This window comes from Eretmochelys imbricata, chromosome 5 (genome assembly GCF_965152235.1).
Source record: "Eretmochelys imbricata isolate rEreImb1 chromosome 5, rEreImb1.hap1, whole genome shotgun sequence".
Classification (NCBI taxonomy): Eukaryota; Metazoa; Chordata; order Testudines; family Cheloniidae; genus Eretmochelys; species Eretmochelys imbricata.
Genome location: NC_135576.1, coordinates 16394385 through 16410221, shown reverse-complemented (window position 1 = coordinate 16410221; position 15837 = coordinate 16394385). Strand labels below are relative to the sequence as shown.

The 15837-nt window shown below is 45.2% G+C and overlaps 1 protein-coding gene across 1 annotated transcript in view; it reads left to right on the top strand.

Annotated features, from left to right (window-relative positions):
* The first annotated feature begins 13861 nt into the window (after positions 1-13861).
* CFAP53 (cilia and flagella associated protein 53) overlaps positions 13862-15837 on the top strand; it is a 35099-nt gene continuing 33123 nt past the window's right edge. The window contains exon 1 of the mRNA XM_077816215.1: positions 13862-13940. Coding sequence (XP_077672341.1) covers positions 13875-13940 — 66 coding nt within the window. The 5' untranslated portion in view covers positions 13862-13874. The remainder of the gene's footprint in view (positions 13941-15837) is intronic.

The following is a 15837-nucleotide window of genomic DNA, read 5'->3' as shown; positions in this document are numbered from 1 at the left end:
ACCGACTCCAGGGCTGAAGCTACAGCCGCCAACTTTCCAACGTGTTGGGGGGTGATCACTGCTCAACCCCGGCTCTGCCAGAGGCCCTGCCCCCACTCCACCCCTTCCCACCCCCCTCCCCTAAGCCTGCCGTGCCCTCACTCCTATCCCTCCCCCCCAGAGCCTCCTGGATGCCACGAAACAGGTGATTGGGAGGTCTGGGGAGGGAGGGGGAGGCACTGATCAGCGGGGCTGCCAGTGGGTGGGAGGTGCTGGGGGCCAGGGGAGCTTATGGGGGGCTGCTGACCTATTACTGTGGCTCTTTGGCAAAGTACATTGGTAAATTCTGACTCCTTCTCAGGCTCAGGTTGGCCACCTCTGCCTATATCCTTTCTGTGGTGGAAACTTTGAAAAAACAACCTGTAATTTAGAACATAAGAATGGCCATACTGGGCCAGACCAATAGTCCATCTAGCCCAGTTTCCTGTCTTCTGACAGTAGTCAATGCCTGATGCTTCGGAGGGAATGAAGAGAACAGGGCTATCAGCAAGACCCCCCATTCCTTGTTGTCCAGTCCCAGCATCTGGCAGCAAAACGTTTAGGGACATGACCTGACTAATAGCCATTGATAGACCTATCGTCCAGGAACTTATTTAATTCTTTTTTGAACTCAGTTATACTTTTGGCCTTCACAACATCCTCTGGCAACCAGTTCTCCTTGTGGGTTCCAAGACTAGCTGCTCCAAGAAGCAGTCATTAATGGTGTCTAGACACTTTATCTCTACATCCCATCCTGAGGTGACATGTACCCAATCCATGTGGGGATAGTTGAAGTCCCCCACTAATGTTGAGTTTTCTGTTTTAATAGCCTTTCTAATTTCCCTGAGCACTTCACAATCAACATCACCATCTTGGTCAGGTGGTCAGTAGCATATTCCTACTGCTATACTCTTATTATTCAAGCATGGAATTTCTATCCATAGAGATTCTATGGTACAGTTTGATTCATTTAAGATTTTTAGTATATTTGACTCTATGCTTTCTTTCACATATAGTGCCACTCCTGCAACAGCACAACCTACTCTGTCATTCCTATATATTTTGTACCCTGATATTACCATGTCCCATTGATTATTATCATTCCAACAAGTTTCTGTGATGCCGATTATATCCTCACTTAATACTAGGTATTGTAGTTCACCCATCTTCATATTTAGACTTCTATCATTTGTATAGAAGCACTTATACAATTTGTCACTTTTTAGTTGTCTGCTTTGATTTGATGTAATTGGATGGAATTCTTTTTCATTTGACTGTTTGTATTCAGTTCGTACCTGTATTTTGTCTACTTCTATCACCCCATCTTTACTAGGATATAGAAAATCCCCGTTAATAGATCTACCCCTAATGAATGTCTCTTTCCAAACCATGTGCTCCTCCACACCTGTCATATTTCCCCCCCCAGTCCTTAGTTTAAAAAATCCTCTATGACCTTTTTAATTTTACATGTCAGCAATCTGGTTCCCTTTTGGTTAGGTGGAGCCCACACTTCCTGTATAGGCTCCTCCTTTCCCAAAAGGTTCCCCAGTTCCTAATAACCTAAATTCCTCCTCCCTACACCATCATCTCATCCATGCATTGGGACCCTGTAGTTCTGCCTGTCTTACGGACCCTGTGCATGCATTGGAACCATTTCAGAAAATGCTGCCATGGAAGTCCTGAACTTTAATCTCTTACCTAGCAGCCTAAATTTGGTCTCCAGGACCTCTCTCCTACCTTTCCCTATGTCACTGGTACCTAAGTGTACCACAACCACTGTCTCCTCCCCAGCACTGCACATAAGTCTGTCTAGATGTCTCAAGAGATTTGCAACCTTCACACTTGGCAGGCAATTCACCATGTTGTTCTGGTCACCACAAACCCAGCTATCTATATTTCTAATGATCAAATTCCCCATTACTATTACCTGTCTCTTTCTAATAACTGGGATTCCCTCCCCTGGAGAGATATCCTCAGTGTGAAAGGATACCATGATATCATCTGGAAGGAGGGTCCCAACTCTAGGATTGTTTCCCTCTGCTCTAGTTTAATGTTCTCCTTCCCCAAGATTTTCATCCTCCCCAAAAGCACAGCGGCTGTCAGGCTGCGGGTGGGACTGCTCTACTGCATCCCAGAAAATCTCATCTATGTACCTCTCTGTCTCCCTTAGCTCTTCCAGTTCAGCCACTCTGGTCTCAAGAGCCTATACTGAGTCTCTGAGGACTATGACCTCTTTGCACAGAATGCACACATATGCCACCTGCTCACATGGCAGGTAATCATATGTGCTGCATTCAGTGCAGTAAACTGAATAGCCCATCTCTGAGCTATTGGCGTGTTATAAAGTCAGTCTAACTTGGATTAGCTGTACGTAGGATTGCTACTATTTGTTAAACCAAGAACCACACTCTTCATTGCACAAATGACGCATCTAGTGTGAGCTTTTCAGTTGTACATTACTGGAACTTTATCTAGGAAAGTGCTACATGGATTTGTATAGCTGTACAAAAGAAGAGTTAACTGAAAATATGTAAACAGGATTGTTCCACAGATTCATAGATTCTAAAGCCAGAAGGTACCATTGTGATCATCTAGTCTGACTTCTTATACACCACAGGCCATAGAACTTCCTCAAAATAATTCCTAGACCATATCTTTTAGAAAAAACATCTCATCTGGATATTAAAAATTGTCAGTGATGGAGAATCCACCACGACCCTTGGTAAACCATTGGTGAATTACTCTCAGCATTTAAAAATTATGCCTTATTTCCAGTCTGAATTTGTCTAGCTTCAACTTCTAGCCATTGGATCATGTTATAGCTTTCTCTGCTAGATTGGAGAGCCAAATATTTGTTCCCCACATAGGTAATTATAAACTGGAATAATTTCACCCCTTAAACTTCTCTTTGTTAAACTAAATAAATTGAGTTCCTTGAGTCTGTCACTATAAGGCATGTTTTCTGATCTTTTAATCATTCTTGGGGCTCTTCTCTGAACCCATTGCAATTTATCAACCTTGTTGCCAGCACCCAGTGCCGAGAGGTAAAACAACAGCAGGGGTTGGTTCGCTACCCGGTGTGCTTCACCCAATAATCACAACGGGGTGGAGAAGCAGAAAAGTTTATTTGAAGCTTCAAAAAGGTACAGGGAGATTAGAATCTCAAATCCTGCACACAGAGCAGGAAGTTACACAGACTTTTATACATCCTTTCTTCAGCATACTTATCCAATAGCAAGCTGCCTTAAGTATCCATATAGCCAGCCAATCCAGTTACCAGCTAGTTCCCTTGTTTTTTGTATCATTTGTTAAACTATACATAAAGCTGCTTTATTCAGCATTTTTCTTCCATATCTGCCCTGTTTGGCCTTGTTTAGTTTCAGGCAGTCTGACTCTGCAACATATTGTTGCAGATCTTCAGCATAACTGCTGTGAGTGCCTCCAGGCGCGGGGGGCCAAGGACACTTGGGCCTAGTACGCAGAGCTGCTGCGAGTACCTCCAGGCAGGAGGGGGGGCCAAGGACACTTGGGCCTAGTGCGAGGGGGCTTCATCGACACTCGTCGTCTTCCATCCCCTCGAGTTACCTAGTGGCCATGCCCCAGTGTCCCCAACAACCTCCTTCTTGGATTGTGGGCACCAGAACTGGACATAGTATTCCAGCAGCAGTCGCATCAATACCAAAGATAGAGGTAAAATAACCTCTCTATGCCTACTCAAGATTTTTATGCATCCCAGGATCACATTAGTTCTTGTGGCATAGCATCACATTGGGAGCTTATGTTCAGGTGATTAGCTACTATAACCCCCAAATCTTTTTCATAGTCACTGCTTCCCAGGATAGAGTTTCGTATCCTGTAAGTATGGCCTACCTTCTTTATTCCCAGATGAATACATTTATATTTTGATGTATTAAAATGCATATTGTTTGCTTGTGCGCAGTTTACCAAGCAATGCAAATCGCTCTGAATCAGTGACCTGTCTTCTGTGTTATTTACCACTCCTCTGATTTGTGTGTAATCTACAAATTTTATCAGCGATGATTTTAGGTTTTCTTCCAGGTTATTGACAAAAATGTTAAATAGCATAGAGCCAAGAGCCAATCCCTGCAGGGCTCCACTGGAAACTGACCATCTCCATGACGATTCCTGGTTTACATTTGCATTTAGAGACCTATTAGTTAGTCAGTTTTTAATCCATTTAAGATGTGTCATGTTAATTCTAGGTTTTTTAGTCACAATGTCATGTGGTACCAAGTCAAACACTTTAAAAAGTCTATTACAGCAACAGTATAACCTTTATTAACCAAATTTGTAAGCTCATAAAAATATCAAGTTAGTTTGACAGAATCTATTTTCCATAAACACATGTTGATTTGAATTAATTATACTACCCTTCTTTAGTTCTTTATAAATCAAGTCTCATGCCTGTTGCTCCATTATCTTACCCAGGATCCATCTCAGACTGACAGGCCTATAATTACCCATGTGATCCAGTTTATTTTTTTAAACACTGACACATTAGCTTTCTTCCAGTCTTCTGGAACCTCCCTAGTATTATTGAAAATTAACATTAATTGGTCCATCAAGATCTTCAGCCAGCTCTTTTAAAACTCTTGGACAAAACTTATCTGGATCTGAGGATTTAAAATGTCTAATTTTAGTAGCTACTGTTTAATATCCTCCAGAGATACTAGTGGAATGGAAAGAATGTTATCACAATATGATGAGACTGTACCATCTGTTTTTTCCCCAAATACGAACAGAAATATTTATTGAACACTTCTATCTTTCCTGCACTATTAATGACAATTCTATCATATCCATCTAGTAGCAGACCAATATTATTGTCTGGATTATTTTTGTTCCTAATATATTTTAAAAACTCCTTCTTCTTGTCCTTAATTCTGATAGCCATAAATTTCTCCTTGAGTCGCTTTCCTTGTCAGTTTTCAACATCTGATTTATATTCATTAATATCAACTTCCCCTTCCTTCTACTGGTTATATTTTATTTTTTACAACTGCTTTCACTTCCCCTCTAAAACAGGCTGTTTTTTTTAACCAGCATAGCCTTCTTTCTTGATAATGGCTTTTTGGCACCTAGTAACCCAGTTTGGAAGGGAGCAGGGTAAATGACATTTTAGACTAAAGTTTACTTTTGTGAAATATTTGAAGATCAAATTCTAGACATGGACATAGCTATGTCATTGTTAAGGTACTGTGTTAACTGCACCTTTAATTCTCCAAAAGGTTTGTCTACGACACTGTCAGCCATGTTTCAGAGTAACAGCCGTGTTAGTCTGTCTTTGCAAAAAGAAAAGGAGTACTTGTGGCACCTTAGAGACTAACCAATTTATTTGAGCATGAGCTTTCGTGAGCTACAGCTCACTTCATGTTATGTTCAAATCATACAAATGAGACCCACACAGTGCTCTCTCCCAGAGACTTTACTTTTGGGTTTTTTTATCTTAACCTAAACTGAAAGTCATTCAGACTGAAAGTCTCTTTGTTCTTTATATATAAAATTTCAACGCTCTACAAAAAGGCAGAAAACATGGTTGTAAATGACAGCCCATGTACTTGCTGTCATATAGAAAACTGTGATCTTTGCATTAGAGAGGTGCCAAGGAAGGAGCTAAAAGTAGACAGAGGCTAATTGATCTGACAGTAACAGCTATCATAATGAAGTATAAGGGGGGGGGAATCTTAATATTAATAAAAGTCAAATTATATTATACTCTGCTAGCTCAGAGAAGGTTTCTTATATTTAAAATAAATAAATAAAAAATCTTGCCCTCAATTCCTAGTATTAATTGATGCTTTGAACTATTTTGTTTGTAAAATAAAATAAAAATACACTCCCTTTGCAAGCTTCCTGGTACTTTGTCTGAATATCTGAGCTCAGGATCAAGCCAGGGATGCTCTGTGGAAGCTTCAGGGTCAGGTTTTCTCAAAATTCAGGGCTAAAAAGGAAAACTGTTTGGTGACTCAGAAAACCTATGTGCTGTCCAGCAAATGGAACTGGAATAAATTGTTTTCCTGTTTAGGGAAAGGGAAGACATGACTCAGTAAGGGCTGCCTATTAGGAACTAAATAGTTCAGCAAGGGGGAAAAGCCATTTTTAAAAAGTACTTTTCCTCTATTCCCTGTGCCAAATCCTCAGCTATCATTCAGTGCATCCGATAAAGTGAGCTGTAGGTCACGAAAGCTTATGCTCAAATAAATTTGTTAGTCTCTAAGGTGTCACAAGTACTCCTTTTCTTTCAGTTTAAGTTTCCCATCTGGTTTCACAGATTCATCAACTTATGTCCCAGTAGTAAAAATATAAGTGTTTTCTCAGCAATTTTTCTTTATTTTCATTTCTAAAATAGACAAATTATTGCAATACTGTATTTAGCTAATAACCCAAGGACTCTGCGTACTGACAAGTATGAAGTCTTTATAAAACACTAAACTGCAACATCACAGCATTTGCATTCATCAGTGCATTCATGTATGTTTGCTTGCATTTCAAAGGGCATCACTTCACTAAAAATAGAATTTCGTTTCCTGTAGCATCTTTCACAACCAAATATCCAAAGTATTTGTACAGAGCCATCAGACACTATTAATACACTGTGCAGACAAACCCGACAGCAACCATAGTGATGCTTTCTGCAACAGCTCACACACAACTTTGGCCATTCAACTCTGATTCGTTGTGAGAGGGAATTTTGGCCAAAGCACAAACCTTACTTGTTCCTAAAAGTGACATCTGTAATCTCCACAGAGATGGTGAGCAAGGAGGACCCAGGTTAATGTCTCATTGACGAGACATTTCTAATTTACACCATCCCCATAGTACTGCACTGAAATAAAAGCATTGGATAGGAGCCCACGTCTTAATGTGAAACTTGAACATCACTAGCCCAGCAGCGAGATTACTACCAGCTAAACCATACTGTGTCACAATACCTTCCAAACACATTTGGCTCTAATGTATATTAGGACACATCATATTGTATTTATGATTTAATACATATCATATTGACATTGCTGGGATTATTCATTCCTCCCGCCTTTCCTTTTCATTCCCTTTTCTCTAGTTATCCTGTGCCCCTCCATGCTTGAGAGAGAGATGAGAATAGTAGCTTTTCCATCTATCAGTGAGGGGAGAGAAAAGAGCAGCTGATCTTCCTCATCCCCATGTGATGGTTAGGGTAAGAGAGAAAGCTTGACTGACAGGACTTTTCCCAGGGCATGCCAGCAAAGCAAATTGATCTTGTGCTGCCCTAAACTAGGTGTAAGCGGGGGAATAGTCCCGCTACTTTGGGGAACTTTCCTGGCTTCTGCACTACCCCAGTGAAGTGGGCTAGCGAAAGGATTGGAATCCTTGCTGCCATTTCCTTTACCCAGTGGCCTCCCTGTCGTTGAGGACTCCTCTCCCACTCTCCTGTCTGGCAGAGTCCTCGTAACCCCAACAAGGCTGAGCCTGGGATTCCTGGGAGGCTTGACCCCCAACCCTGCTGTGGTCACCTAGGACAGGAGCTAGGGTGTCCCCACTCTGGGGTACTCTCTCTGCACTGGGCACTTCTCTAACCCACTAACCATTACATACAACTGAAAGCAAATGCAAGTTATTTAATCAACAATTAATTTTAAAAAGAATAAGGGAAAATGGGAAAGGTTAAAGGCAACACATCAACCCACTCTGTGGCAGGGAACATCACAAACAGTGTCTCTGGAATGTCAGGGCAGTTAACAATCTGTTCCTTAAAAAGAAAAGGAGTACTTGTGGCACCTTAGAGACTCACCAATTTATTTGAGCATAAGCTTTCGTGAGCTACAGCTCACTTCAATTGAAAGCTTATGCTCAAATAAATTGGTGAGTCTCTAAGGTGCCACAAGTACTCCTTTTCTTTTCGCGAATACAGACTAACATGGCTGCTACTCTGGAATCTGTTCCTTGTAAGTCCCAGGCCTTCTTCTCAGGCCCTGGCTGTGCTGCAGGGATACTGTGGGTTGGACACTCGCTCTGGTGGTGGCCACATACTCTAAGGCTCTAGGTGGCAGGGCCCTTCTTCCCAGCATTGCCCCCGCCCTGTCAGGGTTACATATCCCCCTCCGAGTCCGACCTGCAGAGCCTCCTGGCTGAGGGGTCTCCCTGTGCTGGGCCCACAGCCCAGGGTCCCCCCTCGCTCTCCGCAGCTGCGCATGACACCCGGCTCCGGACTGCTCCAGCCCCAGCTCCGGCTCCAGCTCCACTTTGTCTTAGTTCCAGCTCCACTCTGCCTCAGCACGGCTACTGCTCTGCCTCCAGCTCCCTGGGCTGCTTCTCTGGCCCTGGTTGCTACAGCTCTGCTCCCAGGACAGGTCTGCTCTGCAGGCTGCTTCTGTGACTCTGCTCCCAGCACTGACCTGCTTCGTGGGCTGCTTTTCTGGCCCCTCTGGTTCTGATTGCTGTAGCTCTGCTCCCAGGGTAAGTCTGCTCTCTTTGGGCTGTGCCTCTGGCTTTGGGGCTGCAGCTCTGCTCCCCAGCTCAGCTTGTGCCCCTGCTTTCTCCTTAGCTTGGCCTCACTCTGTCTAATCCAGGCAATTCCAGCTCACACGGAGGATGGGACCTCCCTAGCCTCCTGACTCCCTAATTAACCTGCCTGCCCTGTCATTCAGGCTGACCTGGAGCATTGGCCTCTCCCCATTGCTCCTAGAGACTGGCAGTCTCAAGGTCCTGATTCCACATCGACCCTTCCCCCTTTTAGTATTGGGAACTACAACACCCCCACTGAATATTAGTAAGGGGGCAACAGTCCCCTTACGTAGGCACAAATATCAGAGCGTCAATCAGTGCACTCAGACTGTAGCAAACCCCTGGTCAAATTTAGAACTTTTCCACTAATTGCCCCACATCTCACCCAATCAACAATTTCTTCCAAGTCAGCAATTTCACAGATCCCAAAACTGCCTCCGCAATTAACATTTGAGGCTCAGCCAGCTGCTTTAGGATGGCTGCTGCTTCTCACAGCAACTCCTTTAAGCTTCTTATGAGCACTGAGTTGATTAAACATGGAGAACTAGTTATCCCCACATTCTCTACTGCACTATCCAGCTGGTTTCCTCTCACTTGTCATGTTGTGGGGCCACCAAGAGGACTGAGCACAGAAAGACACAGATGATTCCAACAGAAGTAACTGCTTTATTAAAGCTAACCCAGAAGTAAAACTGATACTTGATGCTACTTCCAGAAGCAGTGGCACATCATTATCATTAATTCTTTAATTAATTATCAGCACCTCACTTACACCAGTGTAAATTTAACATAACTCCATGAGAGTAGAATCCATGGAGCATGGACTTAATCATTGGAAATATCACACCCTTCCATGGATGGACTTGTGCTTTTTGTGTATGGCCTTGTGCACTTCAGCTGAGACCCAAAATGGCATATTTCTGGTCTGCAAGCATTAACTATACCAAACGAGTAGAAGCCAACCCTTTTTTTTCTTATGACCAAACAATATGAGATATTAAAAGTTGAAATCCCTATTACACACATAGTATATGCCCATAGATAGATGCTTATGAAAATTTCTGACTCACTCTGACCTTTCAGCCAGTCATGTGGGTCTGATCACACAGTAGGGAGGAACTCTGCCAATCATACACACACACAAATCTGATGACAGACATAAGAATCCAGGAGGCATGATTTCCTCAAGTGTACAATCAAATATTGCCTGCAGCCACGGTTACTGAGGGTTTATGAGAACGTGATGGAATATATTACCTGTCAGAGGCCTAGGAGCATTAAAAGTCTGAGTGGGTGAAAAAGCCATAGGGGAGCTCAAACTCCACTTCGTGGAGATACTCAGCCTGGAACCCTCACGAGGAAGGAGAAAATCAGATGTTAGAGCTGCTGGGATTGGATTAACAGCCATGCTATCACACAAAGGACATGGAGAGCCAACAACAGGTATGTTTTTGGCAGGGAAGAAGGTTGGTTCTAATTTAAAAGACATTGTTTCTCTTCCAGAGGAAGAAGTGAAAGCTCTTTTCTGAAAGGAGTTATAGAATGAATAGAAAGACTGTTGGCCAAATCCTCAGCTGGTGTATATCATTGTAGCTCCATTAACTTCATTGATTACACCAACTAGGGAATTGGCTCTGTCTGTTTCCTCCTGGAGCAGGGAGAACCTACAGACCTTGTTTGGTTTTTCTTTTCTGGCCAGAAAGGGCTTTAGAGAGGGGGGTATAGACTAGGAAACTGATTTGCTCTGCTAAAGTCTATTGCTCTAATCTTTGTGTACTTCTTTACACCTGTGGAAAAAAAGTATAAAACACTATTATTTTGATTTTTGAACTAGCTGTAAATAACTACACAAGGTGCAGAGCAGTGAGGAATCAGGCCCTGAGTCTGGATTCTCCTCTGGAGCAAAAAGGAGCCATGTATCTGTTACTTGTGAAGGTCTTTGATTCGTTCTTGAAGTGAGAGGATCCAGGGAGAACAGTTAATTTCCATCTGGTGAAGGCTTTAGTGCCTTTCATGAGGGGGTAGAATAAAAAAACTGGGACTGTTCCAAACTGTTGAAAGCTTACCTGTACTCTGGGGTCTCTCTTAGGGAACATGATGGGTAAAGGCAGAGTGGGAACACTTGAAAGGAAAACTCAAACTACTACTCTGTTCCTGGGCCCTAGATTTGAGCTCCAAGGTGTGGGTGGGCTGGAGAGCCCCTTTTCCTCTGGTATAGAAGAACCACAGGAAGATCCTGCTTGAGTATGTGGAAGAGGGACAAAGTCTTCCTTCAAAATAAGATAGAGTGCTTCTTGACAAAACCAAAGACCTTAATCTTTCTCGTCATCTGTCTGATCTCCCAGTCAGCTAGCCACTAAGTCACAAGGCACCCTGTGACAGTGAACTGGGGAATAGCAGCTGAGCCAGCTCTGTGGTTATTGAAACTCTAATTAATTACTCTAGAGTAGACCTCAGTAAAAAGAACTGTGCCTAGTTGATGGATGAGGATGGACTGAAAAGAACTAAGAGACACAGGAAGGACCTGAGAATAGGGTAGCAGGAGAGCGTATGCTCCCGTGGTACATCTAGCCCAGTATTCTGTCTCTAACGATGGCTTCAGAGGGAATCCACAAAACAGGACAATTATTGAGTGATCCATCCCCCATTGTCCAGTCCAGGCTTCTGGCAGTTAGAGGTTTAAGGGCTCTAAGGAGTGTGACAATGCTGCCCAGCTGAGGTCACTCAGTTAGGGTGAACTGCAAACAGAACAGGGCAGACAAACCCCAAACGCTGGTGGATATTCCAGTACTTAGATTTACCAAGCCAGCACAAAACTGCTTCTGTATTACCTCACTAGTTACTCAGAAGTCCAAATAATGCAGTTCCCTTAAAGTACCCAGCCTCAGGCCTCCATCCAGACACACATGTCAGATATGATGATGATTACTGAAAATCTTATCTCATCGTATAAAAGAAAAAGTTCTTCCAACCCCAAAGGGTCAGCCACACACCCAGGTCCAATTATAACTTAGATCTTACCCAAAATACACGCTTATAGCCAATTCTTATTAACTAAGCTAAAATTTATTAAAAAAGAAAAGAGAGAGAGTGTTGGTTAAAAGATCAATACATGTACAGACTTGAATGCAATTCTTGAGGTTCAGACACATAGCAGAGATGAGCTTGTAGTTGCCAAAAGTCCTTTTAGAAATAGTCCATAGGTTATAGTCCAATGTCCATATTCAGGGTGACTGGGGATCTCAATCCTTATGGCTTAGGGTTTCCCCTTCTTGAAACCCAAAGCAGATCTGAGATGAAGAAGGATCATGTCCCAAGGGTTTTATACATTTCTAGCAGCCTTTTGGCCTGAGAAAACAATAGCCTTAACTTTCCTTCTCCTAAACATCATGGCAATTATTACAGGGTAACTTATCCATTAAACAGTTCAGCTACAGGTTACCACAACCTGCAGAGAGACATGTTGACAATAATACGATTTCACTCAAGTGTCTTCCTAAATGTTAATACTCCTTTTTTGATCTTTGAATCAAAGCTATAACAATAGACAAGACTTGTTTGCTTACATCACAAGACCTCAACAAACATCTACCCTTCTATCTCTAACAATGCAGACTTGCATTTCAAATCTCTAATCATTTACATATCTTCCTAACCCATCTTTAAAGTTTGGCCAAGGATCAGGTCAGACTGTGAGTTAATTAACTCTTTCTGGCCCTGTCACCTTTCAATGAGATATTATATTACACTCATAATGTCACAGGAGACTATATACTGCCCTTGCAAGAGGATAGTAAAGCTAGTAGGGTTTGGTTTTTTTTGGTTAATCTTGTAATTTCTACATTCCTGTGCCATGATACTACTTCATGATACTACTTCATGATACTGCCCTGGCTGGGATGATTTAATTGGGGATTGGACCTGCTTTGAGCAGGGGATTGGACTAGATGACCTCCTGAGGTCCCTTCCAACCCTGATATTCTATGATTCATATACCGTATCATCCTGTGCGTTTCCAGACTGCACAACTACAATGAATCATTTGGCCACTAGATGTCAATAACGCATCATAGAAGAGGTTTAGCTGAAATGAAAAGAGCAAGCACTATGCTGTAGGACCTTGGTTTAAGCATGAACTGACAAAAAGCCCAGATTCGGCATTATCTACAGAGAAAAAGGGTCTAAATTAAAAGCAATATTCTAAACATTTTATAACGCTAAAGCGCACCTAGATGTTAGCTCTCAAATATATGTATGTCCATATGTATTAAATGTTGATGATCAGAGCTACAGTATTTTTAAAATTACATTCCTTGTAAAACATATTCCATCAGAGGACATAAAGGTTCTGTTCCCAACTCTGCTACTGACTCACTATGTGACTCTAGGCAAGTCACATAAACGTACATTTTCGTAGTGAGTGGAGCAGTGGTGGTGCCCTAGGAGTGCTATCTCCATACACAGTGGTAACACATGGGTCTGTGAGAGCACGGTATTAGCAGCAATGGCTCCATATGTCGTGGCAGCATATGTGCTGATGGGAGCATGGTGGTGACGAGGCTCCCGGCTTGGTGGCATCCTACATGGTGGCAGTATGTGCGTGTGTGCTGGCAGGAGCAGAGTGGTGGCGCACAGCCCTGTGTGTTGGTGGGAGTACAGCGATACCACCACCCTGGACCCAACAGCCCCATACACGGTAGTGGTGGTGTGTTGGCTGGTGGGTGAATGGTGGTGGCAGGGCTCTGTGGTCTGCATCCATATATGGGGGTGCTATGTGTGCTGGCGAGGGGATAGGGCTGGCAGGCCCTGTGCTCAGGGGCGGTGCTGTGTGTGCAGGTGGGAACATGCTTGGTGTAACTGGGGCCAGGGCTCAGTGGCCCGATAGACAGGGGGAGCAAAGCAGGCTGCTGTAGTGTGGGGAGCACAGCCCCATGGCATACAGGACAGTCTGGCCTGCAGCTTTGCGCTAGGGAAGGAGACCCAGGCTGCCCGCCCTGCAGAAGGCCCTGCTCTGACAGTGGTGGCCCCGCCCCCTGCGTCCCTGAGCACTGACTGCGGGCACCTAGCAACCACGGCAGGCCTGGGCTTCCACCACGAATCACAACGTCATTATGCGCATGCTTACTGCTGCCTTTGTGTTCCCCCCACGAACCGAGCTTTCTCGCCGCCCATTCGTGGGCATGCGCCGCACGCTTGCTGACGCGTGATCCTCAGGAGACGGCTCACAGAGCGTTCTCTCCTGAGGTCACTTCCGCTATGCTCCGCCAATTGTCATAGCAACGGGTCGCGCGTCCCGGAAGTGGCGGCGGCCGGGCAGTCTCCCCGCGGTTCCAGCGGCGGCCGGGGGAGTGATGCTGGGCCAGTGGAGCCAGCGCCCCCGGGAGGTGACGGGCCCCACCCCGCACTCAGTGGCGCTGGTGAGACGCTCGGGCTGAGGCGCAGGCGCAGGGCCGGGGGACGGGAGTGGGCGCAGAGGCACGGTGTGGGGCGCGGGGTAGGGGGCCATAGGTGCTGGAACTGAGGGGTGCGGGGGGTGCTGCTGCACCCTCGGGCACGAAGTGGTTTCCATCATGTCCCGGGTTTTCAGCTGGGTTCAATGGCTCTCGGCTGCCCCGCTGTACACATTGTTCCAGTGCCCCTGGTGGGCGCAGGCCCTGCGGTAGGGTGGGGAGGCAGCGGCGCTGGGTGCAGGCAGTGGTGAGCTGGAGCCGGTTCCCACCAGTTCGCTGGAACCGGTTGTTAAATTTAGAACCGTTTTACAACCGGTTCTAAAAGGGCTTCTGTCATAAATATAAAGGGAAGGGTAAACCCCTTTGAAATCCCTCCTGGCCAGGGGAAAGCTCCTCTCACCTGTAAAGGGTTAAGAAGCTAAAGGTAACCTCGCTGGCACCTGACCAAAATGACCAATGAGGAGACAAGATACTTTCAAAAGCTGGGAGGAGGGAGAGAAACAAAGGGTCTCTGTCTGTCTGTATGGGTCTTGGCCAGGGATAGACCAGGAATGGAGTCTTAGAACTTTTAGTAAGTAATCTAGCTACGTATGTGTTAGATTATGATTTCTTTAAATGGCTGAGAAAAGAATTGTGCTGAATAGAATAACTATTTCTGTCTGTTTATCTTTTTTGTAACTTAAGGTTTTGCCTAGAGGGGTTCTCTATGTTTTTGAATCTAATTACCCTGTAAGATATCTACCATCCTGATTTTACAGGGGGGATTTCTTTATTTCTATTTACTTCTTTTTTTTATTAAAAGTCTTCTTGTAAAAAACTGAATGCTTTTTCATTGTTCTCAGATCCAAAGGTTTGGGTCTGTGGTCACCTATGCAAATTGGTGAGGCTTTTTATCCAACATTTCCCAGGAAAGGGGGGGTGCAAGTGTTGGGAGGATTATTCATTGTTCTTAAGATCCAAGGGTCTGGGTCTGTAGTCACCTAGGCAAATTGGTGAGGCTTTTTACCAAACCTTGTCCAGGAAGTGGGGTGCAAGGTTTTGGGAAGTATTTTGGGGGGGAAGGACGCGTCCAAACAGCTCTTCCCCAGTAACCAGTATCAGTTTGGTGGTGGTAGTGGCCAGTCCAAGGACAACGGGTGGAATATTTTGTACCTTGGGGAAGTTTTGACCTAAGCTGGTAAAGATAAGCTTAGGAGGTTTTTCATGCAGGTCCCCACATCTGTACCCTAGAGTTCAGAGTGGGGGAGGAACCTTGACAGCTTCTAAAGTTAACAACCGGCCAAAAGTGGCGCCTTAGGCATCGACTCCGTGGGTGCTCCTTGGCTGGAGCACCTACGGGGGAAATTTGGTGGGTGCAGAGCACCCACCAGCAGCTCCCTGCCCGGCCCCAGCTCAACTCCACTCCGCCTCTGCTTCCTCCCCTGAACGCCCCGCTCTGCTTCTCCGCGCCCCCCCCTCCCCGCTTCCCGTGAATCAACTGTTCACCCAGGAAGCCTGGGAGGGCTGAGAAGCAAGCGGCAGCTTCGCGCTCAGGCCCAGGGAGGCGGAGCAGAGGTGAGCTGGGGGCACCAGGAGGGCCACCTGCGCTGCAGCAGGTAACCCGGGCCCGGGGGGGGGCGCAGGGGAACCGCTCCCTGCCCCAGCTTGCCTCTGCCTCCCTGGGCCTGAGCGCGAAGCCGCTGCTTGCTTCTCAGCCCTCCCAGGCTTCCCCTGCAAACAGCTGATTTGTGGGAAGCTGGGGGTGGAGAAGCAGAGCGGGGCGGTGCATTCAGGGGAGGAGGCGGAGCGGAGGTGAGCTGGGGCCAGGCACAGAGCGGGGCGGGGAGCTGCCGGTGGGTGCTCTGCACCCACCAAATTTCCCCCG